This window comes from Sander lucioperca, chromosome 1, assembly GCF_008315115.2.
Source record: "Sander lucioperca isolate FBNREF2018 chromosome 1, SLUC_FBN_1.2, whole genome shotgun sequence".
NCBI classification, from domain to species: domain Eukaryota; kingdom Metazoa; phylum Chordata; class Actinopteri; order Perciformes; family Percidae; genus Sander; species Sander lucioperca.
The window spans coordinates 31,270,354-31,294,966 of NC_050173.1; the positions used below are offsets into that span (position 1 = coordinate 31,270,354).

A 24,613-nucleotide genomic window follows, 5' to 3' on the forward strand; every position below is an offset into this window, starting at 1 on the left:
GTTGGAGCTCGGACTGGGGCTGGTCTCCTCCCAGATTTGGGGTAGATTGGGGATTTCAAAGTCAAGCAAGTTCAAAGCCTTGGCTGGGGAACGTTCAAAAGAACCACAGCCAGCCATGAAGTGGAGAGGAAAGGAGGGGGAGAGCGAGCTACTTACAGTAAACTCTCCCACAGTCTGTAGAGAATGTGGTGACAGAAGAGGGGGGGGTGGGGGTGTGGGGGGGGTGGTGGGGGGCTTGTAGTAAAAAAGGGTGAATGCTAGTGAAAATAAACTCCACGCTCCAGTGGGTTGAGTTGATGTGAGGTGCTGAGCAGGTGCAATTTTGCCGACATGTTGGTGCAAAACTGAAAGGGAGAGCCAAAGTTGTGGTAGGGGAAATCATCAATAATACAGAATGTGGGATTGCATTTTTACTGAATCACACAATGACATGGCTTTTTGTTGTACATGGAATGTTAACAATGTCTCTGGAAACATTGTTAACATATTCTCACACCCACACTTTTGTAAGGTAGAGTGACATAAAAGCCCAAATGTGAGACCATTAAAATGTACTTTCGTTGTGAAAAAGAACATCAACCTACAAACATGCACTGTTCTACAGATAAGGCCCTAACACTGCCAATGTAGGTGTTCTCAGGTATATATTTTGTCTCTGTGTGTTACACAAAGCATTTGACACCATGGCAATCAAACCATGGCAACACCCTAGCACCCTGGGGACAGAAAACATAATCGGAATTTGATCTAATCTAGATGACTTTGAAAATGTACAGTTAAGTACAAAGGATCATGTCTTCAATTGGGAGAGTAGATAATCTTCATATATCAAGTAGCCTATAGTGCTTTTTTTTTTTTTTTACACAATGCAGTGTCAGAAAAAACTCAAAAAACTTTCAGCCATTATATTTTTTAGATAGTAACAGTAAAGTTGTCTCTATCACACTACAGGATACAAATACCAGAGCCTGGGTCTCTACATCTAAAATTCATGTCCGGGCAATATCTGAATTTCCCTATCTACATTCACACGTTCTGATTTTACAGCTTTAATTTTTGCTGTCTGTGCAGACATACACCTCTATAGAAAACAAAGATAATCAAGAGGCATTTGCTATTAACATGGACCATTATTCTGTTAATTGGTTTATTGTACCAATAGGGATGTGCATTAGCAGGGTAACCATCATAAGACCTTAACTGAGTTCTTCTTTGCCAGTGTACATTGAGTAAGGGGTAACACACTGAACACATTCCCTTCCTTAGCAGTATGATGCTATGGGAGTTGAAGATTACTTACGGAAGCTATCCCAAAATCATAATCCAACTTAAATATTCAATTCCTTTGACTCATGCTAGCGTAATATCAGTTACACTGCAAGTGTCTGTGATAATGTTTCATTTTGGAAAAAGGGTGCATAAAGAGGTATGTAAACACACCAAAGACGACTTGTGGTAAAGGTTTTTAGGCCAGCTGATGTGGCCGGCTGTTTTAGGTCTTTAGTGGTGGAATTAGCTCCAGCTAGTGCCTCTCTCTGTTGTTTTTCACCCTGATTCAGCAGTCCTGGACTTTACGCAGAGCCTCTGAAAGCTCAGTGGCCACAGGGAATGCCAGCTCATCGACTATTATAATGACGGCCTCCCTATTGCTCTCCGTCTCTCTCTGCCCTTCTCACCAGCACACCAGCCCAATTGTCTCTCTCATTCTTTCTGTTTACCATCTGTCTTTCTGCCCTTCTTGCTGAACAAAGGCTGGTGTGAGTGTGTATGATGCAATTGTGGCATTGCTGAAAGTTCACAGTCAACAGAAATGCACAGAATGAACATCCCCAAGGTAAGAATGGATGGATTAAAGATTTTTCTGTTTGGCAAACTGCAAACAAAGATATCATAATGAATGTTGCAGGCTATAAATGAGAACCTCTTTGTGAGGATGGGAATAAGCTTCAAAGATCAACTGTAAATCATCCGTCTTTTTCAATCAAATCTGGTTCCAGATGGTGACTTACCTTGCTTCAGTAACACGGAAGTCAAACAACAGAAAATAGGAGCAGTACACAGAAATTGTTGCTGATATGACATTATCGCATGCTTTGTAAACTGAAAAGAACATGCTAAGGACTAACCTTGAGCTTATCAAAGCGTTCAGTGAGTGAGGACACCTGGTGATCCCGGTGACGCCCCACCAGCTTGCAGAGGGCACAAATGAGCTGGTCATCCACCAAGCAGTACATGTTGACCTTCTCATTCTCGTGCTCCAGGCAGGTCAGGCCGCGGATGTGAGTGTCTGGCACCGGCTCCACAAGACGGTGGCTTGTGAACGGCTTCTTGTTAGGGTGTGTTGCGCGGAGGCAGCGGTCGCAGTACGATACCTCACACGTGACACACGTTTTGACAGCCTCACGCGGCGGATCCTGCTCACAGAACTGGCAGCTGATGCGTGGATCCATTTTAGCAACGACAGCTGGGCTGTGGTTTGCGTTGGTGTGGTTGGTGTGATTGGTGTGGTTGGCGTGCGGGTGGGAGTGGCTGGAAGTGGCCGGGCTGCCGCGGGCGCTGCTTCCACTTGTGCCACCACCACTGCCGCCGATTGTCCCAGCTATTGTACCGCTAATGGTGGCGGTGTAGGGCCGCTGCGGCTGCAGGCGCCGGCTCTCAGTGGGGGAATTGGGGCCGCTAAGGGAGGCCTTTTGAAAGCGGTCAATGATGTTCTGCAGCGTCACATTGCGCTTAAGGCCCTCCAGGCCGCGGTGATTCAGCGTGATGACGTAACGACAGGTGGGGCACTGAAAGGCCGATATGGACTCGAGGGGCTTGCTGGTGGAGCAGTGAGACACCAGGATGCGGTGAGCACAGTTAAAACACAGGCTGTGGGCGCAGGGCAAAAGCAGAGGATCTTCAAACAACTCCAGGCAGATTGGGCAGGTCAGCTCAGACTCCAGTGTTTCCATCTTCAGTTGAACCAATCTAGAGGTGACATCAAATCCCACAAAAGCTGGCCAATTACCTGCATGAAGAAGGAAAAGAAATGTATCAGTATTTACAGTACAGTTACACATTAAATGGGAACTTCAGCTTTACTGTACATTTTTCCTGGGCTATGTTTTATTGAATTGAACAGCGGAAACTCTGCACAAGCCATCAATTTGCCCATTCACACATTTCTGATTTTAACTGAATCAGTCATGAAATATTTGCTTCAGGTAAGACAGACTGGCCTGTGCAGATTCAGTTGAAACATCACTAAACACACACATCTTCTTGTACTATTCTATATCAGCTGCTCAGCTTGCACAACTCCACAGACTGGGCTTCCATATTGTAGCCTTTAAAGGGGTGATAGAATGCAAAACCGATTTTACCTTGTCATAGTTGAATAACGACAGTTTGGTGGGTAAATATGACATACATAGAACCTCAAAATCCCATTGACACCTCTTTCCTCTGCAAATCTCACAATTTGAAACTGCCTCTAAAAACGGGCAAATCTCAACGAAGCTCGTAGTTGACGTCAACTTATTTGGCTCTGGTCTCTATCTTTGTCACGCTCCAACATTTACATAGGCTACACCACTGACCTGAGACCAGGTAGTCTTCTGAATAGGTCGTGCAGATCTCAGAAATTGTATACATTGTTCATCTGCTATTTTATCACTAAATTCACTTCTGAGACTTTTTTATGCGAGAAATAGTAGAGGTCAAATATGGGCCGTTTTACGAAAATTGATGGCTAATTGCAAATTTTGTCAGACTGTGTGTCGGTCACCGTTTCTAGGTTACTGGACTACCAAATGCCACTGCCCTGACAGAGCTCCAGGGCCTGCAGCTTGCTGTCCTTCTTCCTGCTAAATGGCCGCTGTGTGTGAGTGAGAGCGCGGTCAGCGAGCTTGTTACGCCCGCAATCTCTTACCACAGCTTCCAGTTAATCTTATAATGAATATGTGTGTTGAGTTATTTAAACGATCGGGGAAATAAATGCCTCTTGTCCACGAGTGTGCTGGATGGAGCGCTATCAATGAGAGCTAGCTTGCCTCCTCCTAACGAGAACTCTGAAATTCACAAAAATGCCTTAAATTGAAATCGGACAAAAGTGTTAGCTAAGCTTTGTAAGACCTTAAGGTAGCTGTGATATACATGCCGTGATGAAATTCAAAGTGTAAATATACTATAGTTATGCCGAAAGTGTAGCTAGCTAGCCACAATCTTTACCCATAGGATTGAAGGGACACTAGCAGCTAACGAAACCCCTCATATTCACAAAAATGCATTAAATTGAAATCGGACACAAGTGTTAGCTTTGTAAGACCTTAGGGTAGCTGTAATATAAGTGGTGTCACGAAATTCAAACTGTAAATATACTATAGTTATGCCGGCAGCCGGCCAGCTCCGCGGAGCCCTGAGCGCCGGTAGTCCAGTAACCCAGAAACGGTGACTTTGCCCTGGGTATGGAGCCCAGTCTTACCAAATTTGCAATTAGCCATCAATTTTCGTAAAACGGCCCATATTTGAGCTTTATATAGTTGATTTCTTGCATAAAAAAGTCTCAGAAGTGAATTTAATAACAAAATAGCAGACAAACAATGTATAACGTTGCAGTGTCTGAAATATGAGACCTGCTGTCTCGTCTCCAATTTATGTGTATGTGGTTCGCTCAGCAATCAGTGTGCAGCTCATCTAAATATTCTTGAGCATACCATATTTGGAAGAAAAGCTCTTGTTCCAAATAGATACATATTCACAGGGTAGTTAAGGGCCCACAGAATAGCACTTGGGCAATATTCAGCCCAACCAATGTTACATACCCTACAGACCTTAAGGAACAGTGTGAAATACCCTATATAATCATTCTATCACCCCTTTAACACACAATTCCATTCAAATAGATGAGGAATGACTGCATGAAGTAAGGAAGGGAGAGACAGATGTATACAAACTTGTAAAACAGAGTACCATTTCTGTTAAACTGAAAGACTCTTAACCTTACATTTTTCATCTCTTCATTCTTCCTCATACATTGTACTTCCATATTTCTTCAGCTCACCACTGACTCTGTCTATTTTTCATGGAAAGAAGATTGATTTCAGATCCTCCGCCTCTTTCTCCAAGCCCTCCGAATCTCAGCACCTTGTGGCCTGCATATCAAGCTGTCTCCCCTGGGTGGCCTTAAAACCACTGATATGAGAAATCACCAATAAGCCCCCCACCCCATCCCACCCCCACACTCGCTGATTCAATGCATAGCAGCACAGCTTGCAGTGGCTCTATATTCTTTTAAAGAAACAAAGCAGGCACTGTTAAACTACAGTATTAAACTAAACGACCCCAGATAGCTGACAGTGACAATTTCCTTAGTTGAGGTTGTTCTGAAAGACTGCCCTCGTCTCCCTTTGCGCCAGTCATACAGCATTTACTGATGACTGGGTTTTACCAGTTATGACTAATCAAAAAGTACTTAAATTTAGTACAGGGTTTAAAATCCTGTGAGTGACCTCTCCGAACCTTAGGTCATTGTGTACATAAAGATGACTATGTTCAGACACTTAAAATAACTTTTAACTCGGGTGAAAACATGTTATTAAGAAAAGGGCAGCAGATACAAAGGACACTAACATTATTGAGATAGTTTAAAGACACTTGCTCCAAGATTTAAAAGTACAATTTCAAAGTGAGGAAGTGCTGAGCATGAAATGAGTAAGCTTGACGGTCCACAATGGCTGCTTATCAGTAGGTCCATCCAGTAACCGGGCATTCAGCCTCCTAGGTTTCCAACTGGATTCCATTCTTAACACCTATTACTCAAAATAAAGCAACTTTAAAAACAGTCACAGTCTGGCATTTCATTTTTGTCCCAGTATTTTTGCTTGGCTGGCTCTTTTTCCATACAGACACTGCTATGTCCAATACAGGGAAAGATCTTTTGAAAGCACCCAAAGATTGTGTTTAATCTATCCTAATCTGCCGATGATTTTCTTAATTTAGTTAATAAAATGTTGAAAAAAATTGTATATATTTACGATTCTCAGAGCCCACAGTGATGTCTTCAATGTGCTTGTATTGTCTGACCAACAGTCCAAAAGCCTAAGATTTTAGATTTACTGTCTCATTTGACAAAGAAAAGTCGCAAATCCTCACATTTTCAAAAGCTAAAACAACTGTAACGATTAGTCGATTATTAAAATATTTGCCAATTAGTTTTCTGTCGATCTACTAATCGAATATTTTACCAATCACTGCAGCTCTACTAACAACATGTATTGTGCATTTTGCAGCTAAACGGTGTTGGAGGTATGACCTTAATCAGTTAAGCCTGACTCCAGATGGATAATTAAATTCACAACTTGTGTCAAAATCATCATGCTGAAGTGTGGCATTGTCCTCATTTTGAATCTATGTAATTTCTCACATTACGATATATTGAGTTAGCTCTGCCATCCATAGCCCATTGGAATAACTACATTGTGTTGTGACACTATCCTCACTCGGTGGTGTGAATTCACTTGCATTGAGAACTACATAACTTCCCATAATCTCTGGGAGCAGCAAAGTACAAGCTGAAGACAGCACTATATAAAGACAGAAGCAGAGCTCAAAGGCTCAAACTCATTTGCACTCACAAAAGTCTCCTCCCTTATGCTGCACCAGAAACCAAGCCTCGACACTGAGCTGTGTTCAAAGCAAACATGATTTGAGCAGCAGCTAAGTGCTTGGGAAAGCCACTCAACTAAAGAAAGTAGTTATATGCATGCAGCGAGTTCTTTACAAAGTTCATTATCTGGAAAGAAAACAAATAACTTCTCACAGCCAATCCTGCTGATTTTAGGCTGTTAAAAGGCAATGGGCATTGTGTGTGTGTGAGGCTGTATATGAGTATTACATGTTAGGTATTTGTTTCTGAGAAAGCTGTGTGTATATGTGCACATAATGTCCTCCAATATTCACCTTGGCTGCTATTTATCTGATGCTTTATGTGGTTGTTATCGCACAGCCTGGCTGTGTAAGGAATACGAGAGAGAGAGAGAGAGAGAGAGAGAGAGAGAGAGAGAGAGAGAGAGAGAGAGAGAGAGAGAGAGAGAGAGAGAGAGTTCAGAGGCGAGCTACCACAGAGTGAGCAAGCATGAGGTTCTGCTTCATCATGCCAACAATAGGTCTAATTTATCTCCACTGTATCAGCTAGTTGATAACCAGGGGCAGACGAATGGAGAACCCCCCCCCAGAGAAACAGGAAGTGGGGGGGAGGTGATGAGGCCATGCAAGGACAATCTTTGAGACCATTTGATAACAAGCAAGGCCACTGGCCCCTCAGATTGATGACTCAAGGTACAAATATGATGTCATTCTGCACACAAACCTAAAGCCTTTACACCTTAGGTAACCATTAGCCTGTAATGTTCAAATCTGCAGCCCATTTTTCAGTGGATTCTTTTTTAATCAGCAAGACAGACTACTTACTACTACACAATTAAACAAATAAATGATGTTAAAATATTCAAAGTCAGCGAGATCAAATATTTTCACAAGTAATTAAGTTCTCTGTCACTGAGAGCAGCTTAAGGATGAACAACTGGTCAGCCCCATATGACTGCTGGTGAAATATGTCAACAACAGGAGACATGGCACACATTCATTAAGCCTCTCAGGATACACATTGGTTCAAAATCAGGTCATTGTACAACCATGTGAATTTTGTTTTTGCACTTCAGAAAAGGATTTTCTTCAAATTCCTGCCTCTCTGTTCCTCAGTGTTTGACAAATAAAACAAAGGACGTCACACAAATCCCTCAGCTCTTATCTTACTCACAGAAATAAAAAAGTCATCACAGCAAATATGCTGTGGAATTGTACATCTGTCAAGACAGCAGAATCATAACAGGAAAACAATCAACAATATATACAGTATACACAGAGAACGAAACAATCAAAACCCTCAATTGTTAAGCCGATCATATCAATAGAGATGAGTGTATGACCCTTATCCTGAATTTGTACAAATGTTGACTGAATCAGCAGTCTTACTTTATTCCCTAGGACAAAGTTAAACAGTGCTGCCAATGCTGATGTTAATGTGACTGTGTCTAACGGTGCATGGTGTTATAATTAACACCAAGCTTTAACACACCATCACCAGGCCCATTAAGCTTTAGCTATGTCACTCTGGGGAGACAATGATAGGAGCCACTTGAATCAGAATCAGAATCAGAAAGGGCTTTACTGCCAAGTACGTTGCACATACGAGGAATTTGTCATGGTGTTGTTGGAGCATGTCACACATACAAATATATGAAGGATAAAAAGAATATAAACAATATAAGTATAAACATATACACACAGTATGTATTAATAGCGATAAAATAAATTTAAATAAATAGTAAAATAAGTTAAACAGGAGTAAAAAGGAACGCTACAGCAGAGTAGGTACAGTGGCATGAGGAGCCAGAGGTGGGGTGTGGAGAGAGTCAGGATGGATTGGGGACTGAAACACTAGCTTCATGGTAAAGGCGTTTCTTCTGCAGGCTGGCACGCACACACACACACACACGCGCACACGCACGCACACACACACACACACACACACACACACACACACACACACACACACACACACATGCATGCATAGCTGCACATTTACAAGTACAAACTCTTTCTGTCTCGTTGTCTCTCTTCACCTGCCATGCTTGTTCAGGTGAAGTGTCCCATCTGGAAGGAGAACAGCTTGAGCCGGTGCTTGAGGAAAGCGACTATAGGTTGTTATTTAACCTGTCTGGTCAGAGTGCATCCACCGCCACTCTCTCTCTGTCACTCGGCCACACACTCGCTACGCACACAGTACACTACTCTTGTGCATCAACCTGTGTTAACAACCTAAAAATATAGGAATGAAACACCGTGTTTGAAACACGTACACTGTCAAATATGAAAAAAGTAGCATCACAAATTGCGATGTTTTCAAGCTCCCCCTAAATTTGTCAAATAAGGGCTTTCTGGGTCGTTTAGGGATGTATTGAGAAAGTGGATCAGATGATTGATCGCGTGTTACCAGCAGAAACATTGTTGCGCCTATTCGTTTCACTCATCTTTCATGTTCATAGTGCTAGCTCTGCTTTGCTGTGGTCCAGCCAAACACACACACACACACACACACACACACACACACACACACACACACACACACACACACACACAGACAGACATAAAGCTGTGTGGTACTTACTCTGATCTATTGTTATGCTGATTAATGTAGCATTAATGTGATTTTTAGGTCTCACTCAGAGCTTATTTGAAAAACAGATGAAAAAATAAAAGACATCATAGAAGATGCATTAGTCTGTCTGGCGAGGCGGGTCTAGATAAACAATTTTCTTTAGTGCACACATACACACACACACAGACTGTGAATTCTAATCTGATATGCTCTGTACCTATGCTTCTGACATTCTTTTAACAGATTCACATTATAAGCAGAAAACCATTTCAGTCAATGGATTTGACGAGTTAGACATTCAAATCTTACACCCCAAAAGTAGCACGCTGATGTTGTGGTTTGTCACACACAATAGGCTCCTTTATTTGAATAGTCAAAATCCCTTTTTGTGTTTGCTTTGCCAATAGGGACCTGTATGAGCATTAAGTAGTAGCACAGCATTCTGATGCCTGGCCAGGTCTTAACACTAGAACGGCCATGACGGTCATTTTGACCGTTTTGAAATTTATATGTGTAATAACTTTGCTGAATAAAAAAATACAATCCTGCTGCTGCCTGACTTTTCCTAAAAGTGTTTTTATATACATTACACAAAAGGCAAAGAAAATACAGTCACTTTTACCTATTTCGGCCATACACGGTCATATTGACCGCTCGGATTTTCGCGGTATTGTTTTTAATTTTTCGCGCGGTTGAAGATGCATCTCGGTTGCTTAGTAACTACCATAGTCTCCGTCAGAGCAACGTAACTAGCGGTCTCGAGTAACAAGTGTGGGCATCACCGATGGGCCGATGGCAAAGCCAGAGTCGGTAACGTAGGCTACTACAGTGTGGAGGCACTCTGTTCTGAATCAGAAGGCAAACACCGGGCGCTCGCTCTGTGAAAGGCGCGGAACACGTAGATGGCCGGTGGCTGTTTACATGTTCATATAACTTTATACATCCTCGAACTGGCTGGAATCGTTGCACACATCCTCTCCAAGGAGTGCACCAACAGTAAAATTGTCCGGGGGTAGTTTATGCAGCAACTGGCAGAGGAGCTGAGAGCGAAGTTTATGGAGGGAAAAAAGGTCAGCGGCGCACGGTCCGAGCAGCGCTGCGCACCGCAGCAGACACCAAAACGGAGGCAGTGCCAGGTTAGGTTATAGCTAAATGTTCAAATAAGATACTTATAATTGTTATTTGGCTGTTATGAGTTAAGTTGAATGAATTTCCACACCATATTTTTCGGGATATGAATGTATGAAATAATTACGGTTTACTATGCCATGATATGAATAATTGAAACACGTATTACTACTCAAATGTATAATTAAACTCGTAAAAATGTACATTTCGGTGTTATTATGTTTTTCTAAAGATATCCTAACACAATACATAATACAATATTGCAATTAGGTATTTATCATGAGAGATTATAGAGTTTGGAATCTGGCGGTCAAAATGACCGCTCACGGCAGTTCTAGTAGTTACAGAATTCCGGCACTTCTAGTGTTAAACACAACAGCAATCAAGCAGCTACCTTGCTACTGTGGAGTGCTAAAGTTTAATGGCCATAAAGGATGGTGATAAATTGCTGTCATTGCTGCATTCGTATCTATTGATATCAGTTGTTATGCTTCAATTAGATTTAATGAGTGTGGCAGCAGTAATGAATTACTCTACCAGTTTAAGAGACATGACCTTGGGTAATGCCTCAAAACAGAAAAGACTGATGTCACGGTTTCTGTCATTTCATAATCTTGCAAACTTGAAAGAAGAAAAGTTTGTTTATTTAAAAGCACAGCAACCCGGTCCCCTGGGTTTATACTTGCATGTGTATGAATTAACTTTGTTGGCGCATGCATCATTATAGAGAAAAGACATTTGTGAAACAAAGATGATTATCCTTGAATAAACAATCCACTTGTAAAAACCAAATTGCTCCCCACTGAATTGTAATCGCACAGCTGCAGAGCCAAAACAGGAGCTTAATGGACACTTGATGATGCTGGGATGAAGGGGCAAGAGTCAAAACAAATCACCACGCCTCGGAAGTGCACTACCACTGCAGTAGTTGTATTTCATGTTTAAAGAAGCATTGTCAAGAGCACAAAGGCTCCAATACTTGCATTCCTGTTTAGTGATTTTGGTAACCATATTTGCACTTAACGTCTTTTTTTTTCATATGAAATCCATATTTTAGGTACATTTTCATGTGTCAAAATGTTCAAAATCTTAGATTTATTCAATATCACATTTTCCAAGGATGAATTGTAGACTTATTGCAAGGCTCATTTCCCCCACTGGGATCATTAACATCTAATCAAATCAAATCTAATCTAATCTAAACCAGACAAAAAAAAACACACACACACACACACAAACCTTCAGAAATTGAAAATACGGAACATGTAATGTGCTGTTACTGAATGGATACAAGCAATGAATCCTCCTTTCTTTACTAATTTTTTTTTTACTTCAAAAGATACAAAGGGCATGCTGAGGTCCAACCAGAGCCAGATGTTAGACATCTATCAAAGAGACTTGTTCCCTGGGTGGAAAGCAAAATAAAAGATGACTTCCAGGAAAGGCTATGCTTCAGTGCAAGGTGGATTATGGGTATTAACAAGGCGCAAGCATGCGTCCACATATGGAGGAAATATTTATTCATAATTCAAATTGAAAGTCCAAAGAGAAAACGAAGCATGATCAAATTAAAAATAGTATTATTTTAATTAAAAATAGTATTATTTTACTACGCTACTAGGAAAAATCATGCCATAATTAAATGTGAAATGTAAAAGCTTAAATGGAAATACTTAAATTAAAATCTCAAATAGAAAAAAAGAAATTGTTTTATTTTAGCCTTTCCCCTTTATAATTTCAATTTGACATTTTATCTTTTGAATTTTATGTTTTACATTTGACTGTTTTATGCGAGAAATTAACTGTGTACAGTTTGAATATGGGAAGTTTTACAAAAATTGATGGCCAATTGCACATTTTCTCCGATATGTTGTCGGACATGGAAGCTCCAGCTGGCGGTGGCCGGGATCGCTTGCTTACCGGCGGCCAGTAATACTCACAGCAATCAGCCGTTGGGCCACGCCTCCTCATTTAAATTGACACCTGTCACTTCTAAATGAAAAGCTTAATGTTAAATCGAAATGTAAAAGGTGAATCTTAAAATGTCAATGTCAAATGTAAAACATAAAATTCAAAAGATAAAATGTCAAATTGAAAATTGAAACTTAGAAAGGGGAAAGGCTAAAATAAAACAATTTCTTTTTTTCTATTTGAGATTTTAATTTAAGTATTTCTATTTAAGCTTTTACATTTCACATTTAATTATGGCATGATTTTTCCTAGTAGCGTAGTAAAAGAGTACTATTTTTAATTAAAATAATACTATTTTTAATTTGATCTTGCTTCGTTTTTTTCATTGGACTTTCAATTTGAATTATGAATAAATATTCCCTCCATATCCACATCCATATATGTAACCCTTAACCTGAACAAACACATTGACATAGAACGTGTGCATACAGAGAAACACACACACACACACACACACACACACACACACACACACACACACACACAGCTGTACTTTGAGCCCTTGGTCACTACTCTAGTACCAGTATCTATCAGCTTCATCTCAACATTGAGAATCTACTGTACAGTGAATCACCAGTTTTCATTTTCAGATTGACAGTGTATCTGCCACAACTCACCCCACCCCAGACCCACACTCAATCCCTCCATCTGCACTCCTACTACTCTATCTTCCCTAAGTGTACCTGAAATCAATCCATTTCACTGGAGGCTGTCAATCATAGGCTTATAAAGGAAGAGTAGCAGAAAATCATATAGTTCAGGTTTAAAGGCTTCAGAGAGCAAGATGACAGTAAACAACAGCAGCAGGGGGGGCAGCAGTCTTCCTTTTGCAGGGGCTTTGGAAAACACACCCTGAGACATTGTCATATGTATACCTGTGGGATGTTAAAGCTGGAGAAAAAAACAACTAAACAGTGCTTTTTGGTAGTGGGTGAAAAAAATAATTGACATTACTTGTGAAATAAATAGCTTAAACAAAGAGTAGTTAATTGAAGCCATAGCCAGTGAGGTAATTTACCATTCTCAGTGTCTCTAATATACTACAGGTAATGGAAACATTAAAATGAGAGCAAAACTTCCCTTAAGATTAAAGGACAAGTTGAACAACAATTTGTCAAACCAGTTTTGCCAGGGTTAGGGTTAACCCTCTCAGCGACTTTATTTCTAAAAAGCGACTAATTTAGGGAAATCAGGGGAAAAGCGAGATATATTATATTTGAATAGATTTCCATGCATGCTGCTCAGAGTAATCACAGTCCACAGCTCTCCTCCCAACAGCACGGGTTCTCTCTCTCCCTCTACTCTTGCGCCGTGCAGCAGGCAGTCAGCCGACACAACCACTAAGCTTTATGCAAACGGTACGCAATGATGTCACCAACATGCAAATGAACGTATGACGTCATCTAGCGACTTTTAGCAACTTTTTTGAAGCTAGTGCTAGCTACTTTCATTGGAAAAGAGTTGGCATCACTTCATCAAACACTTATATTGTTCTGAAGAAAGCTGAGAAAGGGGAGTTTTAGCTTTGTGCATGTCACGGCACAAAAACTGCATTGATGTTTCAGCATACACACATAGATGGATGGATGGATAGATGGAGGATTACTTTACTGAAAGAATGGTTGGACATTTTGGGAACTACAGTACGTTTTATCGATACCACTCTATCGAAAGTAAAATAAAGAACCCGCTAATCAGCAGAGGTGCTGGTTAGCTCTATAATTAACACGTTATATGTTGTGGTTTCATTTTGTACAAAAACCGAAGTGTAAAAAACGATACATCGTGGTTTTATGTGCTGGAGTAGTTTTTGGCTGCGCACACTTCCTGAAGTTTACCTAGTTTTTCTGGCAACTTCACAGTTACGACAAGACTCCACAACTTGTTTGTTTTTTTAACGGATAAAACAAAAGAGATACAACATGCTAAAAAGTGAGCTCTAGAGGTGCTGGTAGGTGGATTTTGTTACGTTTTGACAGAGCCAGGCTAGCTGTTTTCCCATTTCAAGTTTTTTATGCTGACTACTGGCTGTACATGCTTGGCTTCACATTTACAGTACAGACATGAGAGTGGTATCAATCTTCTCATCCAACTCTCGGCAGGAAAGCAAAGAAGTGTATTTCCCAAAAAAGTGAAACTATTCCTTTAAACGAATACTGTAGAGGAAGCTGAAATTAAACAGTGTTAGTTTAACTTCATCGGTGTTTCAATAGACAGGAGGGCGACAACATAAAATGTGTTGGCTAAATGTTTTAGTCCCAGTGTGCAATAGCACATTAGTTGTTTTCTAGGGGTCTGCCAGAGGCCAGTTGCATTCATGGTAGCCATCAGGTTGATTCTCCACAGTGGTTCGGGGCTGAACAAAGACAGATGCTATTCAACTGACAAGCCCAGCCTGTAGTCTATGACCTCAATCTGCTGTGGACCTGTTGTTATGCAGTGAGCATTACACAAACATCTCTAAACAAGCAAAAGGTTAAAGATGCTAATAACAAATTAAAGGCTGTGTCTGCCAGCTTGCTCCAGTGAAACAACAACACATTACTAATTCAAAAGCTGCCGAAAGAAAACAAAAAAATTAAGCTTGAAATTTAAATGGAGCAGGAAAAATGTTCAAGGAGCTTTCATTCATTACTTTATGAGATTTCAAAATACCATACCTGGAGCCAACACAAGTCTCTCCACAGAGAATGGCTGGCCTGTTTGTGCAATGTTGGTAAATCAAAGACCCTTTCACATTATGGCGAGGTACATATTAAAATGACTAACAAAAACACCCTACTGCAGCGCTGCTGTATGAATACTTCCATTAGTGATCGAGTTAGCAAACATAGCTCTCAAGCGCTGGCCCTAAACATGGCATTTACCCTAAAGCTGAGCAATTAAACCAGAAAGAAACAGGACATTGTTTGAGTGGATTCAGTGGCATTCAGTCACACTAGTGGACTGAAATGCTGGCATTTTTTGGAGGGCAATTCATTTTAGCATTTTAGCAATTTGAATTAAAAATACCCACAAGCATAAGACACATGTCAGGACTAGGCACTGCTGACTTTTGCTAGACACCAAGAGACTACATTTATTTCACTGAAATGGTTTTGGAAAAATGAAATGGGGCAACCCCAAAAATGAAACAACCTCTAGTTGACCAGAACACACAAACTGTGCATACAGTATGATTATATAAGTGGGCTCAAGCTGCACATTAAACTTGTTGTGTTACATTTCTGTGCAGTCTTTGACAGGAGCCATGTGTCTCAATGCTGCCGCTTGATGGGATAAAAAGGAATGCTTTCATATATGATTAACTGTCCAGGTTTCCTTTAGCCACCCCCTTTCATTCTCACTGTCTCTCTTCATCTTTTACTCTCTTCTTCCTCTACTCTCACTTTTCTTCCAGCCTACACTTGCCCAACCTTTTCTCTCTCTATCAAATTTTATTTGCCTCATTGGCATGAACAAAACAAAAAAAACATGTTGTTGCCAATGGAGTTTACAGAAAAGGCATATACATATGACATATTAAATACTGTACTGATTGCTATACAATACACTACTATACAAAATAATTACATTACACAATAAGATACATTACAATTTTGTATAATTTTAGGATCCGTGGCAGGCAGATCCATATTTAGCTGCCAAAGAAGCCGCTGTCCCATCTCCTAGGAGAACTGCCAGCTTAGCTCTCTTCTGGGGTTAACAAAGGGAAGTTTGGTATTTTTCCAAAGTGTAAATCTTTACCTAACACCCCAACACCTCTCCCTCTTTCTTTCTGCAGCAGTCCTCAGAGCTGGGCTGGGTTCATCAACATGTGATTTCTATTCATAGAATGTAAACAGTAATACAGCCAAGCTGGTTTTTCCATTTCACATTCAGTCCAGTTGAACAGGCTGGCTTAAACTTAACCCTCTCACAGCTACACGGAGAGGGCTCCTATTACAAAACCAATTTCAAAATAAATCTTGAATGATATGTTGCATTTTGACACATCTTGAGCTGCTATGTTGCTTACATCTTATCCATTTAGGACTGGTGTTTAAAGGAAACAACAACACATCTGCAAACACTGCACTGCAAATTGATTTCACAATTTAGTTTCAAGCTGCCTGCAAGAGTCCTTATGAGGGGAACATTTCACTTTTTTAAAAGATTTTCAACAAAAGCCACTTTTTCAATTGCCTAGCAATTACGTAAGTAATAAATAAAATAAATAAAAAAAATAATAAAATACGTAAGTGGTCTGAAGTTTATACTTGTGCGTTGGTGTGTGCGTCGATGTCTTTAGGAGAATAGTAGGACCGATGTGTGTGTGTGTGGGGAGCGTGTGGTACAGCGAGTGAGAGAGTGATGGGGATTAGTTTTGGAGCGAGTAACGACTCTAGAGTCATAGTGAGAGAGTTAACTTTTCCTGCTACATGTTTCCCACCGTGGACAGAAAGCACAGGGAAGACACGTTGTTTCTCTCACTATGACTCTAGAGTCAGTACTCGCTCCGAAGCTAATCCCCGGCTCTACCACACACTCCCAATGCACACACACATGCCGGCCCTACTATTCTCTTAAAGAGTGACGCACACACCAATGCACAAGTATAAACTACAGGCCACTTACGTAGGCTGGAGCCCTGCGTTTGAATTATTTTCCTTGCCCCACACTGATGCAAAAATACATTTGCCAGTGATCATCTTAACTGCATATTACTCCAGTGATGAAATAAATCCATGTCATAGCCATTTTAAGTTTTATGTCAAGTACTTAAGTAAAAATATTGATTCTCCAAAGTTCAGTTCAAAAATCTTTAGAATAATGTGCAAATTAATCATATTTATTAATTATTATTATTAATTAAAAATAATCGTTAGATTAATCAATGACACAAATAATCGTTAAAGAGACAGCCCTACACTAATTAAAAATGATTTCTTAAATTTTCCCTTGATTTTAAAATGTTTTCAATTCACACAACTATGAAACAGAGGAAAGTGTGGTTGTATGCGCCTTGCTATAGAATCTTGTGTGTTTGTCGGAGCTGCATATTCTTCCACCATTGCCTACATTATATTTAAATGTGCTTTGAGTGCTGCCACTATCCCCCGATTCTATATTAAATTAGCTGTGCTGGTGCATTTGGAATAATGTGTTACGCTTTGGCTACACTGCATTCGTAATGTATGCGGACCCTTCACGGAGCGGATTTGCCGCGGAATGTATCTTTAAACTGGCTACACCTGCAGCTCACACACAGCTTTTGCTTTGGGATTGGATTGTTGTTGTTTCTTCAGTTTTTGGAGCCGGCACAGCGCTGTGAAACGTCAATCTATTGTCTGCTGTTATCATAGGCCACAGGTGAGGTAAACAGGAAATAAAAACAAAAACTTTCAAAACGAAACTGCCAATACACTCATTGACAGTCATTAAGTAATTTCCTGTATATCGGTAGTTCAATTTAAAAGAAATAAAGACACTTTATGATCCATTTCTGTGTTAAAGGTTTCGCACACACCTCATGTAAAAAATATAAACAGAATGCTGTCCTATTTTTACGCTTGTAGAGCGGATCTCTGCGGTGCATATGCATCACTCCCACGCTGGTCTCATGTCCAGTGTAGCATTTCATTGATTATAGTGGAAGCGCAGTGTTGGAGCATCCACGCCGCACACGTTACGCGTGTGTGTGTTTTTTGTATTGTTTCTTACACATGACCAGTGGTTGTTTTGTTTACAATTCATGTTGACATGCAGGTGTGTCTCACAGTATTACAGACCCACGTGACTCTCCTGTCTTGTCATTGTAGGTGCAGCTGGGTGTGTGGTTGCATTACACCCACACTCATTTTCACAGCTGTATTTGTTTCCTATGTTCTTTTCCTTGCCTGTCAGCAGTGCTGATGAGGGCTCTAATGTGTGAGGGACATTTGCTGATGCAAGACACTGAAAATGAAATAAACAATCAATTCTTGTCAAGGCCAAGCCATACTTACTAATTGGTTTAAAACATTTATACATGAAAGTGGAATGAAATAAGATTTTCACAGAGTTGTGACAGTGAGTACAACACACCTCCTCTCTTTCACCCTCCACTTAATGCTTCTGCCTGTTACAGCTTGGCAGCCTGTGGGTAATGAAGTTAATACTGTCAGAAGCCATCTCATCAGCTCTCCGAGGCTCTTTTGCTGCGGTGGGGAGCCTTATCACATCTCAACACAACACTGAATAGCAACCATGCCCCTGCCTCACTTCATGCCGCTTCCATTATTGATGTGCATTTGCCCAGGTGAGAACAAACCCGGGATCAGAATTTGGCAGAACAGCTTATTAGATATTAAGACTCAGCTGAGCGTGCTGGAGGGAGGAACGGATGAAGAGCGAGGGAGAACAGAGTTATCGCTGTCAACAAAGGCAAAAAATGTAATCGGTACGCAGGCTTCAAGCCCAATAGCTAATGTTAGGGGTGTAAACTTTTGACCCAGGAAATCAGGCGTTAAGATGGGCTGTGGTCAAGTGGACAGTACCATGTAAATCCTCTCTCTCAAATATTTTGCTTGCAGGACTTGGATACACTGTCCATATGTTTGTTCTTAAAATACAATATAAATGTCTTTATTTTTATTACTCTGCCTCTCTGTCTCTCTCGCTTTGCTGCCTGCGGTATATAACTTTTAAATATACTCAATTTGGCTGCTGGAGCCTATTAAAACTACATTTGCTCTAATATACACAAAAAATATTGACTAACATTATCAAAGCTAGTTCACCTTGAATATTGTCCAAGAGCTACAACATTGATTCTGTTTTCTATGAGTAAGCACCACAGAACTCTATATTTTGGAAGAAAATGATTCCCCTACGTGTATTGATGAAACTAAAACAACATCAAATCAGATGATAGAGAGAAAAAGCACAAGCTGCAGAACTTGAGAAATCTATTGCCTTGCCTTGCAGAAAACAAACTTGCTTGTGTTTACAGTTGACTCCAATTCAGCTTCAATTTTTCTATATTTCTATCTGTGTGTATGTACGTGTACAAGAGCATGGCGCCAAGTTAATGGCTTACCTTTTACTGGTATTTTCTATATATATGCAAATTCACTCCACATAGTGTGAAAAAGCAATCTACGCACCACATAAACGGCGCTTTCAGCTTCCGAAAAGAGGTTCTTTTCTGTGGGAAATTGCATCCTGTACACCTATATTAGCCTGAAATGACTGTCAAGAAAACAATAGCCCTCTGTATGAAGATTGACGATATATTCCTGAAAAGTTTTCCCATTGTGAAAAACAGCTGACTTCTTTGAATGCATCGTATTTGTGCTCTAAAAGAGCTAACTGAGCCGTAAGACGACAGCCACTTTATCAGTATCGTGCCAAACTGTATTAGCAAATGATGTTGTCCAAGCTGGTGTTATTGATTCTAGACGACAGAGGCAGACACACAGGTCAATACTAAGGTCTCAAAGGCATCAACAATCCCGACTGCTCGTATGACAAATGTCCTTATTAAGAAACATATCTGAGAAAAAATAGCCTGCTGTGTTACTACAATGGATTTTGACATTTTTCTTCCTCACTGTAAGATAAAAACCAAAATGTTTCAGGGGGAGGAAACCCTATACTCTTGCAGCTACAGATTCAGTTAGTATTTGAGGTGATAAGATTGAGATTAGGGAGACAAAGAGTCAAAGGCAGAATGCCTAGGTGGTAAATGTGTGCGTCCTTGTTTATATGTGTGTGTGCATGCTGTTTCCTAAATCTGCCTGCACTGGCAGCTGGGGCTCAATCTTCCAAGCCGTCTGCACAGCCTGCCAGCCGAGGGAAATACATTTATGCGCCTGATACAAAAGATAGCATAGATGAAAGACTTGTTGGAGTTGCCTCGGCTGAATCATCCGTAACCTCATTACACACAGTCAGAGCAACGAACCTCGTTTTGGGGACAACTCTGTCTCCCTCCCTCCTTTTCTCAAAAGAGGTGCAAAGGGAGAAAAAAAACAGTGTGAAATGACGAAGTGAAATCGACATTTCAATATTTTAAACCCTAGATGGATTTTCCATTTCAGCTCTGGTGGTCTCAGTGGGAAAGGCCTTACTGCTACACCTCATGCTGCATATACATACAGACCATGTGTGTCTGCAGCGGCTGCATTTATCCAAATGCAAAAGGAAAATTTCTCATAACCGTTCAATTAAACGGAACTGTATTGAGCTGTCAGCAGTGAAAAAAGGCTGCTTGACCAAAACCATTAAACACAAGCTTTTCTGCTCTAAGTACAGCATTCACCTTGGATCGAAGTCTGTTCACCCGCCCCCAAAAATAATACATCCAGGAAGGCTATTTGCCAACTGTAGATGTAGAATGTGCCATTAATAAAGCAGGACGTGTTTGTGATGTGTTACTAGGCTTTTTTAGTTATTCATTATGACCGGGTGTCAGGGAGAGAGAGAGAGAGAGAGAGAGAGAGAGAGAGAGAGAGAGAGAAAATACAGTAAACAAAAGTAGATGGAAAAAAACACAAGGTCAAAAGAAATCAGCTCAAAAATAGATCACACACCCAGAGAGAGAAAAACAATAAGAGCAATAAAGTTACGAGAGAGTGGCGAGGTGGGAGACCTTGCCATCCGTGTGACCCCAGGGAGGGGGTTCCTGTCCTCTATCTCGCCCTCTCACTCTACAAAGTCAGAGCCTTCTATTTATACAGCACTGTAATGTTTGGCATTTCCTTCAAGGGGGGAGAGTATGAGCCATTGTTTCCCCTGGCTGCTGTGTGATTGGCTCAGCAGGCTCCATGCGTCGAAATGTCAGAGGCTTGTAGCTCTATATGTTCGATTAGTTTTATTTAACACAGATAAACAATCATTTGTCCCTTCTTGAGATGGGAAATATTGTTGATCTGCAGTTCAGACAGCAGTTTGATGGATTGAGGTTGTTTTTTTTCTCTCTACCCTTTGTGAAATATTGATATGAGACATGTTGTAGGTTGCTAGTGTGTACATGCTGGGAGAGGTAACACAATCACAACACAACTGTCCAAAGGCAGATCAGAGCTTGCAGCTGCTGCCGCAACAATGATGTTGCAATGATATGCAACACATAGTCATTGAAAACTCATCTGCAGTGGCGAGCAGTCACTCTAAACTTAAGGAGCAGACAACTCCAATGACAAAGAGGCAGGTAGTTTAATATCACAGAAATATGTAAAAATATGCAGCCAGAATTCTAATGTGAAAGCTTTTTGAAAAAGAAAAAAGGCTTCTTTTAAAAAAAAAAACTTGGGGCAAGATGGAGTTAGGTCTTACATACGCTGAAAAATGTGTTTGTGAACTGAGAAAACAAAAAACAATCCCCCTCCGTATAGCCCTGCAACTGAAGCTGACACAAATCAATAGGTTGTTAGTTAAACAATAGCTGCCCAACACTGCCGGCATTTTAAAAATAGCCATTCCCCAGGGCACTGCAAAACCAAAGAGAATAATTGTGAAGGTTAACAATGCCTGCTGCTATATCAAAATTGAACTAAACCGATGGCCTGGAAAGAGTTCAATCCAAGGTTTTTTTGCTGGAGGCAGGTTTACAGGAACTCCCACTAATAGTAATGACGGGTCTGGATAAAATGGTCAACTTCAGCAGAGAAAGTTTATATTTTATGGAACTGACAGTGTTTATAACCTCCTATGGGTACTGACAGATGATCTAGCTTTGGCAGAGTGTCTTAGGAGGATATCAGAGATTCCTAGAGATCGCTGTAACTGTAATCAACCAGCAAGAGAGGAACAGAGCTGTTTTTAGAGAGGTGTTCCTTAAAAATGTCTGCTGGGTGGATGAGTGTGTATGATGAAAGTATGTATGTGCGAGCATGGGAAAATCGAAGAAAGAGCCATGTTTTTTTCCCCTTCTCTACCCCCATGACTTCTTGTCTTTGCTCTTTGCTCTGTGCAGCTATTAACCATCCCCAGAATCCTCCAAACATCCTTGAAGCTCAAAAATCTTTTTTCACGCCTCCTCCTGTTTACACCTACCCTCTCAAACTGTCTCTTTATAGTTATTTTATCTCTCTCAGCCACCGTTCTCCATGCCCAATCCCACCAAACCCACTATTTTTATTACAACTGTGCTGGCATTATAGAGTTGTTCATTATTGCTCTGTTAAATGGCCCAGAAATAAAGAGAGTGAAAGTTAGTAACAGGTTTTTCACTATAATCTAATCTTCTAATGCAGTGACGTGTGAAGCAAGAATATTCTTGGATACTTTTTTATGTTATGCATTTTGTAGAATCTTCCATAATTCCATCCTCAGATGAAAAAAAAACACCTCAACACTATGCTCACATGTCATGTACAGTATTTACCCCTGGGTCACACCACCATTCCCTGGGCAGAGCTCACCACCCGCCAACACCTCAATGGCTCCGGCATCCCAGAAAAAGGAGGTGTGGTACACTCTACCCAACAGAGAGGCTTCTGGGATGGGCAGCATGACGGCAGAATTGGGCCTAACCCCAAGCTCCCGGTGCCAGCAGGTGAGATCATGGGAAACACGTGTGTCTCTGTAGGAGTATACACAGGCAGCTGGCTGTTAACTAGCATGGTGGGAGGTTGGATGCCTCCTCAGCTCAGCTACTGCTGTTAGGCTGGAGTGGAAAGAAAAGCCCCCTCTCTCCTCCTGTCCTGTTAGACACTAGAGTTTTGAGGGGTTTTTTGGGGTGTTTTGCACACATCAGAGCAACAGAACAAGCTAAGGCTGCGATTCACACCTACAGTTATTTTGGATCAAACCACAACCCAAATATTACTTTGACTACATTTTTGTATTTGGTTGTTTAGGTTCAAGCTGTCAAGTTGCTTGATAATTAGACACAGTATTGGCAGTCAGGATGTCAAAATAAATCTCTACATTTAGATAACATTTTTACTTCAGCTTAACAAGAAAGATTTATTTCTTCATGTTTACATTAAAAAAAGTTATTTCTTCCCCCATCTGTCAAGCTTTCATCTCTGCTTTCCCACACTCTTAAAGCTCCTCTCATTCACACATTTCTATTTACATCACCAAACAACAGTATCAATCCAACACTGTGCTCCACTATTGATCTCTGTTGCACACATGCTCCACAAGATAATTTATTTATGCTACTAGAACTGTGTATGTAATCCATTATCCATGTGCACCACACTTGTGTACAGTACAGTGTATATCACACTGCCATTAATGTCAACTGAAAAGGCTTGCACTTGTCTCAGATGACACTGAGACACAGAGACGGAAGGAAAGAAAGCAGCAGAAGAAGAAATGCAAAGACAGGAGTAAAATAAGTTATAGTGGTATTTGCCTCCTTCATTCTTTAAGTGTATTTTGTTCTTCATGTGTTTCAGATTATTGGTTTCCAAACATCTCTTTTCTAGGTCAGTGGGTTGTTAAAGCTGGAATCGGTTCAGCCTGTAGCCCCGAGCTAAAGCCTGGGCCTCTGCCTGCAGCTTAATGGCTTTCACTGGTTTACCTTCAGAGAGCATGACATGCTCTCTGCCACTGCCAGTTTGTTGTCTGAGCTACCCCCTGCTCCTCACATGTAAAGTTATTACCTAATGAGCAATGTTTATTAGGTAATAACAGTGCAGTTTTTGCATTAAAAGGAACCTGAGGTCTTTATCCCTGACATAGTCAAGAGTGGTACTGCAGTGAGTCTGTCAACATCCCAAATGTCCAAAAACATCCAAAAACATACAACTAGTCTTTGGTTTTGGAGCAGAAAACATAATCTTTTCTTCAGCATTTTCCCCAAATATTCCTTATTATACATATGTGTGTTCTGCTCAGATAGTGTTGCAAGCCAGCTGAACAACTGAATGCAACTGCTCATTCAAAGTCTGAACTTTTCAGTTCAAAAAGCAGTGAGGTAGATGTTTAACACCCAACCAGTATCACCATAACATCACATTAATTATGTTTTTGGCCCGAAGGAGAAAGTTAAGCAATGTGGTGCTATGCTCTTTGCTAAACTACATGCAGTATGAAATGTATCCACGAGATAAACTATACCTTCACTCAGTGCAATGAAGAGATCAAAGGAGTCTGGAAACAAAAACAGGAGGCAATCTGTCACACCATACATCCATCCATGCTATGTCTGCCTCGACTCCCACATTCATTCCCTTGATCCATTCTATATCACTCAGAAACCCTTCCCTCTGCTAATGAATACTCCCCAGTAAAGACTTAGCAATCTGTTAGTTGCATTCAGTTTTTGTACATTCCACAACTAATCACTACAGCTTTCACACATGCATTTCATGCATAATTTCACCTACATCATGC

The 24,613-nt window shown here is 40.7% G+C and overlaps 1 protein-coding gene across 4 annotated transcripts in view; it reads right to left on the reverse strand.

Annotated features, from left to right (window-relative positions):
- mid2 (midline 2) overlaps positions 1–24,613 on the reverse strand; it is a 164,686-nt gene that overhangs the window by 73,083 nt on the left and 66,990 nt on the right. For all 4 annotated transcript variants that reach the window (XM_036002289.1, XM_031303292.2, XM_031303293.2 and 1 more), the window contains one exon: positions 2,127–3,007. In XM_036002289.1, the coding sequence (XP_035858182.1) occupies positions 2,127–2,951 (825 nt within the window). In that variant the 5' untranslated portion in view covers positions 2,952–3,007. The remainder of the gene's footprint in view (positions 1–2,126; positions 3,008–24,613) is intronic.